Source organism: Arachis ipaensis, chromosome B5, assembly GCF_059453495.1.
Source record: "Arachis ipaensis isolate K30076 ecotype BB chromosome B5, ASM5945349v1, whole genome shotgun sequence".
Taxonomy (NCBI): Eukaryota; Viridiplantae; Streptophyta; class Magnoliopsida; order Fabales; family Fabaceae; genus Arachis; species Arachis ipaensis.
Genome location: NC_142440.1, coordinates 147,633,494 through 147,649,648, shown reverse-complemented (window position 1 = coordinate 147,649,648; position 16,155 = coordinate 147,633,494). Strand labels below are relative to the sequence as shown.

At 36.3% G+C, this 16,155-nt stretch overlaps 1 protein-coding gene across 1 annotated transcript; it reads left to right on the top strand.

The window, feature by feature from the left end:
• Positions 1–14,565: 14,565 nt before the first annotated feature.
• On the top strand, positions 14,566–15,762 carry LOC148566164 (uncharacterized). Its single transcript, XM_088487408.1, has 2 exons — positions 14,566–14,610; positions 15,157–15,762. Exons 1-2 carry the CDS (start codon positions 14,566–14,568, stop codon positions 15,760–15,762), a joined length of 651 nt encoding a protein of 216 aa, XP_088343534.1.
• The last annotated feature ends 393 nt before the right edge of the window (positions 15,763–16,155 follow it).

Genomic DNA, 16,155 nt, shown 5'->3' with positions numbered 1-16,155 from the left:
TTGATACCTCAGGATCTGTGGACCCTACAAGATCCCCACCTACCTCACCATTCAAATTCAAACCGCTTTTCCACCTAAACCCACCCTATATGGCCGAACCATACCCCCCCTCTCCACTCCTATATAAACCCATCTTCACTCCTTCATTTTCACAAAACCTAAACACTGCTTCTCCCCCTTGGCCGAAACACAAATCCTCCTCCATCTCCTCTATTTCTTCTTCTTCTACTCTCTTCTTTCTTCTTTTGCTCGAGGACGAGCAACCTTCTAAGTTTGATGTGGTAAAAGCTAAAGCTTTTTGTTTTTTCCATAACCATTAATGGCACCAAAGGCCGGAGAAACCTCTAGAAAGAGGAAAGGAAAAGCAAAAGCTTCCACCTCCGAGTCATGGGAGATGGAGAGATTACTCTCAAAGGTGCATCAAGACCACTTCTATGAAGTTGTGGCCAAGAAGAAGGTGATCCCCGAGGTCCCTTTTAAGCTCAAAAAGGGCGAATATCCAGAGATCCGACATGAGATCCGAAGAAGAGGTTGGGAAGTTCTCACCAACCCCATTCAACAAGTCGGAATCTTAATGGTTCAAGAGTTCTATGCCAATGCATGGGTCACCAAGAACCATGATCAAAGTGTGAACCCGGACCCTAAGAATTGGCTTATAATGGTCCGAGGGAAATACTTAGATTTTAGTCCGAAAAATGTAAGGTTGGCATTCAACTTGCCCATGATGCAAGGAGATGCACACCCCTACACTAGAAGGGTCAACTTTGATCAAAGGTTAGACCAAGTCCTCATGGACATATGTGAAGAGGGCGCTCAATGGAAGAGAGATTCAAGAGGGAAGCCGGTTCACCTAAGAAGGCATGACCTCAAGCCCGTGGCTAGGGGATGGTTGGAGTTCATCCAACGCTCAATTATTCCCACTAGCAACCGGTCTGAAGTTACTATAGACCGGGCTATCATGATTCATAGCATCATGATTAGTGAGGAAGTAGAAGTTCATGAGGTTATATCCCAAGAACTCTACAAGGTGGCGGACAAGTCCTCCACTGTGGCAAGGTTAGCCTTCCCTCATCTCATTTGTCACCTCTGCAATTCGGCTGGAATTGACATAGAGGAAGACATCCTCATTGATGAGGACAAGCCCATCACTAAGAAAAGGATGGAGCAAACAAGAGATCCCACTCATGGACAAGAGCATGAGGAATTTTCTCATCATGAAATCCCTGAGATGCCTCAAGGGATGCATTTTCCTCCACAAAACTATTGGGAGCAAATCAACACCTCCCTAGGAGAATTAAGTTCCAATATGGGACAACTAAGGGTGGCGCACCAAGAGCATTCCATCCTCCTCCATGAAATTAGAGAAGACCAAATAACCATGAGAGAGGAGCAACAAAGGCAAGGAAGAGACATTGAGGAGCTCAAGCACTCCATAAGATCTTCAAGAGGAAGAACAAGCCGCCATCACTAAGGTGGACCCGTTTTTTAATTTTCTTGTTCTTTATTTTCTATTTTTCAAATTTTTATGCTTATGTTTATCTATGTTTGTGTCTTTATTACATGATCATTAGTGTCTAAGTATCTATGCCTTAAAGCTATGAAAATGAATCCATCACCTCTCTTAAATGAAAAATGTTTTTAATTGAAAAAGAAAAAGAAGTGCATGAATTTCAAATTTTAAAACAGTTTAATTATTTTGATGTGGTGGCAATACTATTGTTTTTATGAATGAATGCTTGAACAGTGCATATTTTTGAATTTGATTGTTTATGAATGTTAAAATTGTTGGCTCTTGAAAGAATGATGGAAAAAGGAGAAATGTTATCTGATGATCTGAAAAATCATAAAATTGATTCTTGAAGCAAGAAAAAGCAGTGAAAAGCTTGCAGGAAAAAAAGAAAAAAAGAAAAAAGAGAAGGGCGAAAAAAAAGAGAGAGAAAAGAAAAAGAAAAGCAAGCAGAAAAAGCCAATACCCCTTTAAACCAAAAGGCAAGGGTGATAAAAAGAATCCAAGGCTTTGAGCATCAGTGGATAGGAGGGCCCATAGGAATAAAATCCTGGCCTAAGCGGCTAAACCAAGCTGTCCCTAACCATGTGCTTGTGGCGTGAAGGTGTCAAATGAAAACTTGAGACTAAGCGGTTAAAGTCGAGGTCCAAAGCAAAAAGAAGAGTGTGCTTAAGAACCCTGGACATCTCTAATTGGGGACTCTAGCAAAGCTGAGTCATAATCCGAAAAGGTTCACCCAGTTATGTGTCTGTGGCATTTATGTATCCGGTGGTAATACCGGAAAACAAAGTGCTTAGGGCCACGGCCAAGACTCATAAAGTAGCTATGTTCAAGAATCAACATACTTAACTAGGAGAATCAATAACACTATCTGGATTCTGAGTTCCTATAGATGCCAATCATTCTGAACTTCAAGGAATAAAGTGAGATGCCAAAACTGTTCAGAAGCAAAAAGCTAAAAGCCCCGCTCATCTAATTAATACTGATCTTCATAGATGGTTTTGGAATTCATTTTATGTTCTTTTCTTTTTATCCTATTTGATTTTCAGTTGCTTGGGGACAAGCAACAATTTAAGTTTGGTGTTGTGATGAGCAGATAATTTATACGCTTTTTGGCATTGTTTTTAGTATGTTTTTAGTATATTTTAATTAGTTTTTATTATATTTTTATTAGTTTTTATTTAAAAATCACTTTTCTGGACTTTACTATGAGTTTGTGTGTTTTTCTGTGATTTCATGTATTTTCTGGCTGAAATTGAGGGACCTGAGCAAAAATCTGATTCAGAGGCTGAAAAAGGATTGCAGATGCTGTTGGATTCTGACCTCTCTCTACTCAAAGTGGATTTTCTGGAGCTATAGAAGCCCAATTGGCGCGCTCTTAATTGCGTTGGAAAGTAGACATCCTGGACTTTCCAGCAATATATAATAGTTTATACTTTACCTGAGATTTGATGGCCCAAACGGGCGTTCCAAGTCAGCTCAAGAATTTTGGCGTTTAACGCCCAAACTGGCACAAAAGCTGGCGTTTAACTCCAAGAAAAGTCTCTACACATGGAACCTTCAATGATCAGCCCAAGCACACACCAAGTGGGCCCGGAAGAAGATTTCTGCATTAATTACTGATTTCTGTAAACCCTAGGCTACTAGTTCTCTATAAATAGGACCTTTTGCTATTGTATTTTCATCTTTGGGTCTTTGAGAAGTCTTATGCTATCTTAGACACGTTTGGAGGCTGGCCATTCGGCCATGCCTAGACCTTGTTCTTATGTATTTTCAATGGTGGAGTTTCTACACACCATAGATTAAGGTGTGGAGCTCTGCTGTTCTTCATGAATTAATACAAAGTACTACTGTTTTTCTATTCAATTCACGCCTACTTCTTCTCTAAGATATTCATTCGTTCTTCAAATTGATGAATGTGATGATCCGTGACACTCATCATCATTCTCACCTATGAACATGTGCCTGACAACCACCTCTGTTCTACTAGCAATGGCTTGAATGCCTATCTCTTGGGTTTCTAATCTAAGATTGGAACCTTCGTGGTATAGGCTAGAATTATTGGCGGCCATTCTTGAGATCCGGAACGTCTAAACCTTGTTTGTGGTATTCTGAGTAGGATCTGAGAAGGGATGACTGTGACGAGCTTCAAACTCGCGATTGTGGGGCGTGTGACAGACGCAAAAGGATCAATGGATCCTATTCCGACATGATCGACAACCGACAGATGATTAGCCGTGCGGTGACAGTGCATTTGGAACGTTTTCACTAAGAGGACGGGAAGTAGCCATTGACAACGGTGATGCCCAACGTAAAGCTTGCCATGGAAAGGAGTATGAATGATTGGAATAAGGCAATAGGAAAGCAGAGGTTCAGGAGGAACAAAGCATCTTCATACGCTTATCTGAAATTCCAACCAAAGAATTACATAAGTATCTCTATCTTTATTTTATGTTTTATTTATCTTTTAATTATCAATTCTCCATCACCATCTGAATTAGCCTGACTGAGATTTACAAGGTGACCATAGCTTGCTTCAAGCTGACAGTCTCCGTGGGATCGACCCTTACTCACGTAAGGTATTACTTGGACGACCCAGTGCACTTGCTGGTTAGTTGTGTGGAATTGTGACAAAGTGTGATTCATGTTTAAGATCTCCAAGTCCTTTGGTGCCATTGTTGATGATCACAATTTCGTGCACCACTATGCTGATCAGAGGCGAAAGCCTTTGGAGTTTAAAGAAGGAGAGCATGCTTTTCTGAAGGTTACACCAACTGCTAGAGTGGGGAGAGCTATTAATACTAAGAAACTGAATCCCCGTTATATTGGACCGTTTGAGATCCTGAAGAGAATTGGGCCGGTAGCCTATAGAATTACCTTACTGCCGTATCTTTTGAATTTTCACGACGTGTTTCATGTGTCACAGCTTCAGAAGTATACTCCTGACGCAAGTCATGTTCTGGAACCGGAACCAATCCAAGTAAGAGAAGATCTAACACTTCCATTAATTTCGGTGAGAATTGATGACACTAGTGTTAAACGATTACGCTACAAAAAAGTATCATTGGTAAAAGTAGCTTGGAGTCGAGCTGGTATCGAGAAACATACTTGGAAACTCGAATCAGATATGCGAAAGGACTACCCACATCTCTTTTTAAGTAACTGAATTTGAATTTTGAGAGCAAAATTCTTTGTTAGGTAGGTAGGATGTAAACCCCGTTAAATTAGTAGATAATTAGTCAATAAATTAGTTTTTAATAAAGAGGATTAAAAATGTGAATATTATATCTAATTAGGATAGAGCTCATCGAAACGAGAATTTCGATACCAATTTTGAAGAAAATGGTCCAAGATTGGACCGAACAGGCCGAACCGATTGAACCGGGCCCAAACCAGGCCGCCGGTCCATCCGGACCGACCTATTAAATGAACCCAAGCCTTTCTTCTCCCTCATTTCAGTAGCAATGAAGCCTTCAGTTTGCAGGGAGAAGAAAAACGAAAAAAAGGCTCCCGAACCCTTACGGTGGTTTCCGATCCCCGTAACTTCTCCGTCCGAGCTCCGATCGCCACACCGTTTGTGACCATGCGTCCACTGCGTCAAGCTCTACATTTCTACCACAATTTCACTGGTAACTTGTTTAATCACTCTCAGCCTCTTCTTCCCCCAATATTCAAATTTTGAGTAGGAATGTTGAATTTCTTTGATTTCTGATGTTTTAGAATCCAATTAACTTGAGGAAAATAATCACTCTTGCTTATGTGAAGCTTGGGTAAGGTGAGGATATGATAATTCTATTTTAATTTCATTGAATTTGAGCTTTGAGTATTAAATTGGATATATATATGTATTATAAATGTGTATTAGGTTGAAAATAAATAATTGGAGCTTGAAATTGTGAATATTGGGACTTGGAGAAAGCTGAGCTTAGAGTTTGTTGAATTTTGAGGGGCTGCCTTGATTTTGAATAAATTGATTTGGTCGTTACGTGGAAATTGGCCAAGGTATGATTTAGGTTTCTTGCATTTAATATATAATGTTCTGTGAAAACTTAGGCTAGGTGACCATAAGATAAGTTGGAATGCCGGTGTATGTTTAATGTTTAGTAATTTATTGTTGAATATACTTGGTTGGTGTTTATGGATAATTAGTAATTGATTATGGATGGTGGTTGTTGGTATGTTGATTTGGAAAGAAACGTGGTTGAATTTTGTTGTTGATGGATATATTTGGTTGGTGTTTGTTGGATAGTTAGTGATTGATTATGGATGGTGATTGTTATTGTGTTAATTTGGAAAGAATCATGGTTGAATGTTGTTGCTGGGAATTGTGTTGGAATTGATATGTTGAAAGTGAATGGAATGAAAATTATGGATGAAAATGAGGTTTAAAGAGTTTGAAAACTTTGGTTTTGGGTTGAACCTTGGCGGGCTATAACTTGGCTTTCGGAACCCCAAAATTATTTCAACTTGTTTTAAATAAAAATTGGACTTGTGAAGTTTATGCCGTTCGAAGAATGGAAGAAAAATGATTTAAAACGATTGAGTTATGTCCATTGGAAGATTGAATTTATAAACTGTCCTTATAACCAATCCTGCAGCCTTGCTTTTTCAATTTTGCTACTGTAACTCTGCTGCTGCATCTGCCTTATTTTTTTAAAGAACGTATGCCCACGCGTATGCGTGGAGTGGATTTTTGGTGATGTGTACGTGACAAGTCCATGCGTGCGCGTAAGGGGTAAACAAGCATGTCCACGCGCACGCGTGACCCACGCGCACGCGTGGCATGAAGATTTCACCTATACGTGCGCATGACGAGGGACGCGCATGCGAGCTGCATTTTTACAATCCCACAGGTACGCGTGAGCCACTTGTACGTGTGGCACCTGTTCCAGCAAACATGATTTTTGAGGTTTTAAAATCTATTTCAAACTACTAAACCTCTATTTTTATTCCATTGGTCATAAATAATAGTGTTAAACCTGATAATCAGATGAAGTTAGGAAATGAGGATAACTTGAAGGTGAAGTAAAGTTGAAACGTGATGAATTGATTATGAGATGTTACGGATAAGTCATATATGATAGTTGACTGGATATTCTGATGAAAGATTATGTATGAAATTTGGCTTGAATGATTTAATAATCTGAGATACGAGATTCAATGGATAAAGTGTCGTGGCTTGCCACCACGTGTACCAGGTTGAAAGTTCGATGCTCTGTTGACCCTACGACGTAAGTGTGACCGATCACTATAAATTCCTGGGAATGTAACCCCCATTGAGCAATATTGATTATTTGAGAAAAAGCTATGCATAGACTCTTGGGGATGCACGTCGGGGGACAGTCTAAGGTTTTCGGACTTGTCGGGTTGGCTGGATAACCGACAGATGAGCCTCATCAGCCATAGGACAGGCATGCATCATATGCATATTACTTGAATTTCTTACTTGTGCTTTAACTGGGTGTGCCTAAATGTACTTGCCATGTTAAGTGTATATCTGTTACCTGCAGTATTTGTAACCTTCTTGTGTTTGCCTTTATCTGTTTATTTAATTTGTCTGTGAAATGCATAATGGAGTTGGAGGTATGGAGGAATGGCAGTATGGAATTTAGATTTAAGGTTAAGTTAAGTTAGGTTTAGATATTTTTATAAAATCACCTTTTATGGCTTCTATTTAATACTTTAAGCTCTGTAATCTGAGTGTCGATGTTCTAGGATTACCTCTGGCATTCCCCGGACCTTATATATTATGTGTGTGGCACCTTTACCATACTGAGAACCTCCAGTTCTCATTCCATACTATGTTGTCATTTTTCAGATGCAGGTCGAGAGGCATCTCGTTAGGCGTCTGGACTCCTGAAGTGAAGTGGTTATTGGGCTATTTTATTGTACAGTGATGTATATAGATGTACTTAGCTTTCTCTCCGCATAACTTATTCTTTTTTATCCTCTTAGAGGTTTATGGAGAGGCAGGATTGTGTTTATATACATTTGGGTTTTGGATATGTATGTATATATGTGTAAATATTCTCCGGCCAGTCTTGACTTCGCAGGCTGAGTCAGGAGCTCGTCACTTTGTATATTTGACTCTCTGTTCCTGTTTTGGATTACTTTATACTTAACAGCTATAGTTTTCTTAGCACGCAAGTTAACCCATTTCTTGAGCGTTGTGCTTTTATTTCGCAGTTTTTGTTTCCTCTATTCTTCAAGGCTCCTAGCATATTATAATTCTTCTGCTATTATATGTACACATTTTATTTTAGAGGTCGTAATGCCACACCACCTCTATTTTACGACTTAAGCATAAAGCTCAGTGTGGTAGGGTGTTACAAAAGGAGCACAAACATACACCTTATATTGAACAGAAATACACCCAAATATTAAAATATAAAACACAGAAACAACTTACAACGAATTTATTTAGCTTCATTCTAGTTTTTGAGGGACATGTCTTGTGATACGGGTCGAGTATATAAAATTTTCTCTTTCTTGCATCAGCCACCCATATCCAACAATGCTTTGAATAGCAGACAGGTGCAAAAATCTGAAGCATGTCCACATTGAATAGTGTTTAAGTTTAATTGGCACATAAGCAAAGAATTGTGATAAGAAGCTTTAGAAACAAAAACTTACATATGAATGTGATGCTAATTTTTTGAGGTCCAAGAAGGGTATAAACATTGGGTAGTCTTTGACCCTAAATGGCTTTTTGGTTTTAGGCTGTAAGAATTCCCCATTTGGATGATTTCCAATGGCCATGTTCTGCAACATTTGTGAAACACCAAATGAAATATTTAATACACCAATAGATTATAGAAATATACCCAAACGATTACTGAAATACACCTAAATAATTACAGAAATATACCCAAACGATTACAGAAATACACCCAAACGATTACAGAAATACACCCAAACGATTTAAGAAATACACCCAAATTTCTTTGAAGTACACCTTACCACAATATCAGGGGGGAGACGGTATATTTCTTCTTGAAATCTTTTAATGTTTTGTTGGTTAAGGATGAGGCACATGGCAGAGACAATCTAGAAAAAAAAGCCCAAATCAATTTACATCAATCAACATTGCAGTTACATTTCATGATAAAATCATTAATGTTATTCTAATATTACCTCAGCTTCTATATGTGTAGCAGCTTTCAGAGATGCAAAGTGGAATTTTGATAAAATGTATCGATCTTGGGCTTTGAGTGTGCACATGGGGTCATACTCATTAGTGCTTCCATCTCCGTTTGTCTTCACACGTGTGGCCCAGACATAGCATTTCTCTTTCATTTTAGTCGACATCTCGTTGCTCTTCATAGGAGTTTCAAACTTTTCAAAAATTTCTTTGCCACTCTGCTTTTCAATCTGTGGTCTTTTACCTTCTGTCTTCACCCCACTGTTTGCAATTTTTTCCACCAGTTCCTCTAATTGTTTGATTAGTTTTGGTGTTTCAGGACTTTTTGCCCTCTGCCCCTCTTGCGTTGCTTCTTCTTTTTGGCTTGAATCAGTTAAGCCAAGGCTGAATGATGGCATCGGACCTTCTTTAGGTATGTATGATGCTGTCCAGGCCATCATCAGTGCAACAGCGTCTTCTGAGGCTGGATTACTGCGTGTTGATATATAACGTACTATAAGAATAGACGAATGATATTGAAAATCAAATTTTATTGTGCTGAACTTACATTTTAGATAGAGCTGGTGGAACCGTGGGTGTGCTTTCATCAGGTTTCAGGGGTTGTGGTGTGCTACAGGGTTAGATAAAAGGAATCATGTTATAAAAAAACCAGTTACAGATCAATTATGAAGATATACACCCAAATAAGGACAATATACACCCCAATAATAACCAAATACACCCCAATATCATTCCTTACCTTTCTGTTCTTTCTTCACTAATTTTCTCTCTTAGAGACTTTGCGAAGGATGGTTCAATTGCTGGCACAGGGGTTGTCTGGGATAGCAGGACATAAACTTGAATCAGAACTCTAAACAAGACAAAAATAAAAAGTTAAGAAAGTACGTGAAAATTCATGATTATAAGGTTGAAATTTACTTGTAAAACTCACATTGAAAGCGCTTCAGTTTGTGACTGTGTCTCCACCCGCACAACCATCATGTTCTGTTCAGCTGGGTCATTCGCTGATTCTTCTACCAGACTCAACCTGAAATACACACAAATAAAGTCAAATTACACCTGAAGCATTGAAAAGAAACACAGGCTTTGTTTTTTGAGAACTTACGTAGTTGCAGTTTTTGTTTTTTTTTCCTGCCTTTTTTCTCTTGAATAAAACATTAAAGGGCTTTTTTTCTAAAAAAAAATATACAGAATTAGAAACAGAAGGTAAAAAAAAAGATAAAAGCAACCGGTATTAGAAAGAGAAATTACATGCTATCCGCTGGTTTGTTTATGCTGCTTTGATCTGTTTGTCCTTGAGACAAAGGATCATTCTCACTTCCTAAGTTCACCTCCGGTATTCTAAGCATAGAATAAATATCATTCAGTAAAAATACCATACAGTTAAATCAGGATAACAAGATTTTATCAAATAAAGATTCTTACGTTTCGGATGAGTCATAGTGACCTTTTGTCGATGGTAGCGGAGCTCCCTTCTTCCTGGAAAACCAAAAATAATTATCAGCAACCAAAACACCTCAAAATTCCTACTATACACCCAAATATAACAAACCCCTGTGCAGCAGCTTTTTCATTGGTTTTCTTCTTTCTTGATTTCCTTAAGAATTCTTGTAATACTTCAGTTTCAAGTTCAGATCTGACAGTACATGCATAAAAGAACATGTTAACAAATATAATTTTGATGATAAACGATAATATAGCTTTACAAAGTATCTTTCCCATCATAGAATTGAGTTTGTTTAGCAGACGAATCCTCAACAACTTGCTTTCTCTTTTTGGATTGTGCCCTGGAAAAAAAAGTATGAATCAGAAAAACAAAATAAAATTGATGATAAAATACTATCCAAAGCAGTGCTTAATTTTTGGGTGTTCTCTGAATTTTTTCTTTGTTTTTTATTTTTTATTGGTGATGATTCTTCACTTCTGAAAATTAATAAGAAACACTCTGTTAATACATAAAATTTTGAAAATAAACGGAAAAGAAAGCGATGATAATTTCAGAATATTACTCATCATTCGATTCAGTTTCTGAATTGGAATCCTCCTAAATCTTCTTCCTTTTTTTGGATTCTATTCTGGAAGGCAAATAATCATTAGTAAAAACACCCTAAAAGTGAAAAATATACCCTAAAAGTGACAAAAATACACCCAAATATATTACTTACTTTTTGGCCGTTCTGGTGGGTTGTTTCCTTTTTGGTTCCTCTGAGTCTTCTTCAGTCTCAGACTCAGAGGAAGAATAGACTTCAGTTTCAGATGTATCACTCTCAAATGATGATGAACTTTCCTTGTTTTTTTTTTTGTTTTTTTTTCTTTTTTCTTTCTTTTCTTTTTCCTTCATTTGTTTCAACTTCTTTTTTGTTTCTGCTTTCTTTAAGATCCCCTAAAATAGTAGAAATGTTAGTTTACAGCATCTACATAAATAAAATACACCCAAATTAGAGAAGGTATTCTGTTCATTTACCATATGTCCATCTATTTCTGCCCTCATCCTTGCAACCAACTACTCTCTATTCCAGTTGCTAACCTAGGGCAGTGCAGATTTTTCTTCTCATTTCTTGTCTTTGTTTTTTGCCAGATGGAAATAGATTATCATCAAAGCAAAGAGGCAGCCGTCAATTGATTTCTTTTTTTTTCAGATGAAAATTAGTTATGCCTTTGATGATGAAATTCACCACATGGGCTCCCCAGTTGCCCTCGGTAATTTTGTCCATCTTAAAAATTGGAGCTAGGTGCACAGGAGAGATTTTGTTTATTATTGTGGGCAACAAGAATGCCATCTGAATATAGAGGATGAAAATCCTCTTGAACATCAGGCGATCTTGTTCATTTTCAACACTAATACTCATCAGTCAGATTCTTTAGAGTCTTTCCCTGGAATCTTCTAAAAATCTGTTTGTTCTCTTCAAAAAGTTCCTTATAACTCACTTTCTCAGGAAATAAATCTCCTACAAAAAAGAAAACAATTTAGACTGCAAATCACTTAAAATACGCTCAAATATCATTCATATACACCCAAATATCACTCATATACACCTATGTTTGTTTCTTGATTACATGATAGCAGAATAAGATATTACGAAGAATGGAAGTATAGAGGTTTTCTGTAATTAGTTGCCAGATGTATTGAGGCCAAGGGCAGCCCCTATTGTGCTGGGTTTAATTCTAAAGGAACCATAGGTTGTTTCGAGTTATTTTTGTCCAAATTAAAGGAGTTAGCCAACTTCTTTAATAGTTTGTGATGCACCCTCATCGGCGGGATATGCATCAGTCTACCAAAACCTAATTCCCGAACAATCGCTTTTTTTGCCTCGCTCATATTTTCAAAATTTTCACTCAACAATCTGGTGGCACACTTCAAGTCTTTGGTTTGCTGTAAAAAAAAGCAAAATTAAAGTCATTAAAATAACATATATTTGTATTAGGAAAAATTGACTTGTTCTAAGACATATATTTATGCTTACATTGTATTTTTTCACCTTGGTTCTTGCTTGCCATTTTTACTGCAATGAAAAAAAGATGTTGTCAATAGATAAAAAATACACCCAAAAATCGGAGACATACACCCAAATATCAGTCAGATACACCCAAATATCAGCCACATACACCCAAACCCAGTCCCATAAACATTTTGTTTTTTCAATGAAATCAGTTCAAAATCATATTCAATTCAACCAAACATGTATAAAATGACACTACAAGGTCAAGCACAATTAGAACAGTACCAGTTAGACTTCAAAACTCCTAATATATATATATATTAGTCCCATACACCTCTATATTTTTTGGATTATATGACATTATATGAGTTCAAAAAGATATTTAAGTTCAAAATGCCACTAGAAGCAACAATCGCATACCAAGTCCGACATATTCACCCAAAAATCTTCTATATACACCCAAAAATTATTTAGAAGAGGAAGAGTCTTTCATCCCTACTTAAAAAACATGTAAACATGCACAAAACATGTACCAAAACAGATCAAAACACACGTTAAAGCATTCACTAGAAGTACGTAAAATAGTGTAAACGAAGAACAGTGTCATCAGAACGGTAATATGAGATCTAAACCAAGAACAGTGAAACAGAGAGAGAAATACTTACGATATAGTGCTTCGATTTCATAAAATAAAAATGTGAAATACCTAGAAGAACAGTAAAATAGTACTTTGAATAATATTTCTTCATTCTTTCTGGTGATTTTTTATGGAGATTTGTATATTTTCTTCTTGATTTCTTCTACTTTTTGCGAGGAGTTGGAAGGTTTCTTCAGAATCGTAGTTTGTTACGAACGTGGCTTGAATCTTGACGGTTTGGATTTTGATTGAGGAAGAAGAGGAAGAGTCTGTCATAATGAGCGTGTTTTGGAAAAACGCAACGGTTGATTAAGGCGCGTGCGTTTACGCTCGATTGTAGAGGAGTGTAGTGCGCGTGTTTTTTCTTAAGCTTGGGCTGACTTGTATAGCTTGTAAGCCAAAAAGGCTTGTATGTGTAGCAAGCCTGTTGGTTATATACCTGTGTTAAATAATTCTATATAAATTGAATTTAATTAAATCAAATTATATCAATACACATAAATCAAATCAATTAAATTCGATTTACATTTTTTATTAAATCGAAACAACTAAATTTGATTTATTAATAAATTTTTTTTAATAAATCAAAACAAGTAAGTCCGATTTACTTGATTTTATATCACCATGTATAAAACGAATGAAGTAGAGAACAAAAACGTTTGAAGATTGAAGTTAAGACAAAAACGTAGAGAACAAAGAGCAAAAGAACAACTTTATAAATAAAGTAGGACTCACTCTTTCTTCCCTTTACTGTTGCTAATAAAAAAATCTTATCAATTCCCACAATCAAAATTTTCATATCAAACTTTATCTCTCTGGCGCACGCATTATGTTAACTATTTAATCTTAATATTTTTATATAATTTTTGAAATACATTAAATATGTAACTATATTCTTTTGGTTTGGAATTTAAAATTCAAATCTTATTTTCAGAACTCAACTATCTAATCAACCTACTTCAAAATTTGAAATCACATGAAGGAATAAATTTTTTAAAAATATTATAAAGTTGAATCTGGTTCTTAAAGGATTTCAGAAGTATATTTCAATTTAGTGATCTCATTGCACCGTGCAAGAAGGTATACATTTATAAAGTTTGGCCTTCAAATTGTCTAATTACAAAAGGGCTAGTTGGACCATGTTAATTGATAATCAATTATAACTTTTTGATTAATTTTTTGAAAAGATTAATTTTTTTATTTATAAAAGAGAAAAGGATAAATAAGTCCCCAACCTTTTAAGTTTTTGACAAATACATCTCTAATAAAATTTAAATACAAAAAGATCCGTGACTTTAAGAAATGGAGGACAATTTAATCCTTCCGTCCATTTACCTCTCATACACCAAACGGAACTGGCTGACGTGGTTGAAACGATGTCCAAGTGTCCGTTACGGTGCCACGCTGGAAGGGGGATAAAGTTCGAGGACAAAAATGTCCCTACTTATGAAAATGATGTCGTTTTCAATGTTAGCCAATTCTTATTAAAAATCCTTTGGCAAGAGAGAAATCACCATAGACTGCCCTAACCCCTTCATCAAGCCAGAGCTTCCTTCCTTCCGAAACGAAACCGAAGCGTTATCGAAGAAGGTGGAGTCGGAAAAATGAAGTGTGTATGCTGAAGAAGTTCAGTCATCAATCAAGGTTAGTAAATCCACAACGTTGTTGAGTTTTTCGTGTTAGGGTTCTATTTAGTGTAGGGTGCAATGCATGTAAATGCAATGTGCCATAGTTGCTCTCTGTTTCAGTTTTGTTGAGAAAAGTTATTGTGTCTTCATTTTAAAGGTTTTTATGGTTCTGAGCATTGTGAGTTGATTTTTTTTTTGTTAAAAAGTTATAGATGACTGATAGATATGTGATTTCTATTTTTCACCATGGAGTAGGGGTGCTCATGGATCAGATGCGATCTGCATATTAACAGTGTTTATCCGAATCCGATTCGAAAATTGCGGATATGGATCCGATCCGCTAAGCTATTGGATCGGATTGGATCCAATCCACACACTAATTGAATCGGATTGCAAATTTTGTGTAGGTATCCGCATATCCGCGTATCCGCAAAAATAAAGAAATAAATAAGTAAATATTCTTTTTATGTTTTATTTCAACTAATAATTATCATATATGTTATATTAATTTATTATTTAAGAAAAGTATGTTTAATATTATTTTAAGAGTAAACATATTTAAAAGAATAGAAAAATAAAATTTATTGATATTTTTTAATAAAAATAAGCTTTTAAAAATATTTTTGTGTTTTACGGATATATCTGATATCCGATCTGATCCGCAAATATGCGGATCGGATCGGATCTAAACTTAAAAACTGTGGATATTGGATCCGATCCGATGATTTTAGTGTGGATTGGATCGAAAATTTAGCCATATCCGATCCAATCCGATCCGCGTTCACCCCTTGCATGGAGAAAAGTTTGTGAGGAATGATGATGTGGGACTTGTTTATGTGAATGAAAAAGTAGAAAATTTTCTAGAAATGGACATAGATTTTATCAACTTTGGCGATTTGGTGAAGTTATATGAGGGTTTAGGATATCCTGGCTACAAGGCAATATACTGGTTTGATAGTACGGCAAGTGATATTGAATCTGGGCTTCATCGTTTAATAGAGGATAGTGGGATTCGTGAATTGTGTGACAATTTGATTAGGAATGATGAAAAAGATGAGTTCTATATTTACTTTGATCATCTTGTTAATGAACCTGAGTATGTAGAGGAAGTAGGAGCTGGGAATGTAGGAACTGGAATTGGGAATGTTAAATGTATAGAGCTAGATGACATCTGTGATAAACTGATGACATCGTCCTCTGATGACGGCTATGAAATCACAGAGGATGAACCTTATAAACCTCCACTTCCAGGGTATGATAATGACAGTGATGATGATGAGAGCAGTGGAGAAGAGAAGCAGACCAAAAAGAAGAGACATATAGCTTACAAGAAGAAAAAAGTGGCTGCAGCAAAGAGAAAGGTGGAAGCAAACAAGAAGGATCCACAAAAGAGGAAGGCTGCATCATAATCATTTCTATATCATTGCATATGCTGTTGTCGGATTAGAAACAAAAGAATTGGTGAAAATAGTTTTTGACGCTCTTACAAGAAGATATAGGAAATGCAAGTGTGCACGAATGGAATTTTATGTCGGATCAACAGAAGGTTAGTAATTTGGTTGTTATGCTTATATTCCAAATCCCATTGTTGTATTGGAATTTAGTTAATTTGTTTAAACCTGTGATTCTGAAATTTGATTCAGTTTTTTTCTGCTATTGTTCATACAATAATTTTCTGAAATTTGTGGTTCTGAAATTTAGTTTAGTTTGTTGCTATTATTGTTCATGAAATTTAGTTAATTTGTTTATAGTTGTGGATCTGTTATTGTTCAACTAGTTACTTAATTTGTTTATGCTTGTGG

Coding starts and splice junctions, on each gene's coding strand:
- LOC148566164 (XM_088487408.1), top strand. CDS start 14,566: ATGACTGATAGATATGTGATTTCTATTTTTCACCATGGAGTAGGG. Junction 14,611..15,156: donor TTTTTCACCATGGAGTAGGG/GTGCTCATGGAT, acceptor CATGGAGAAAAG/TTTGTGAGGAATGATGATGT.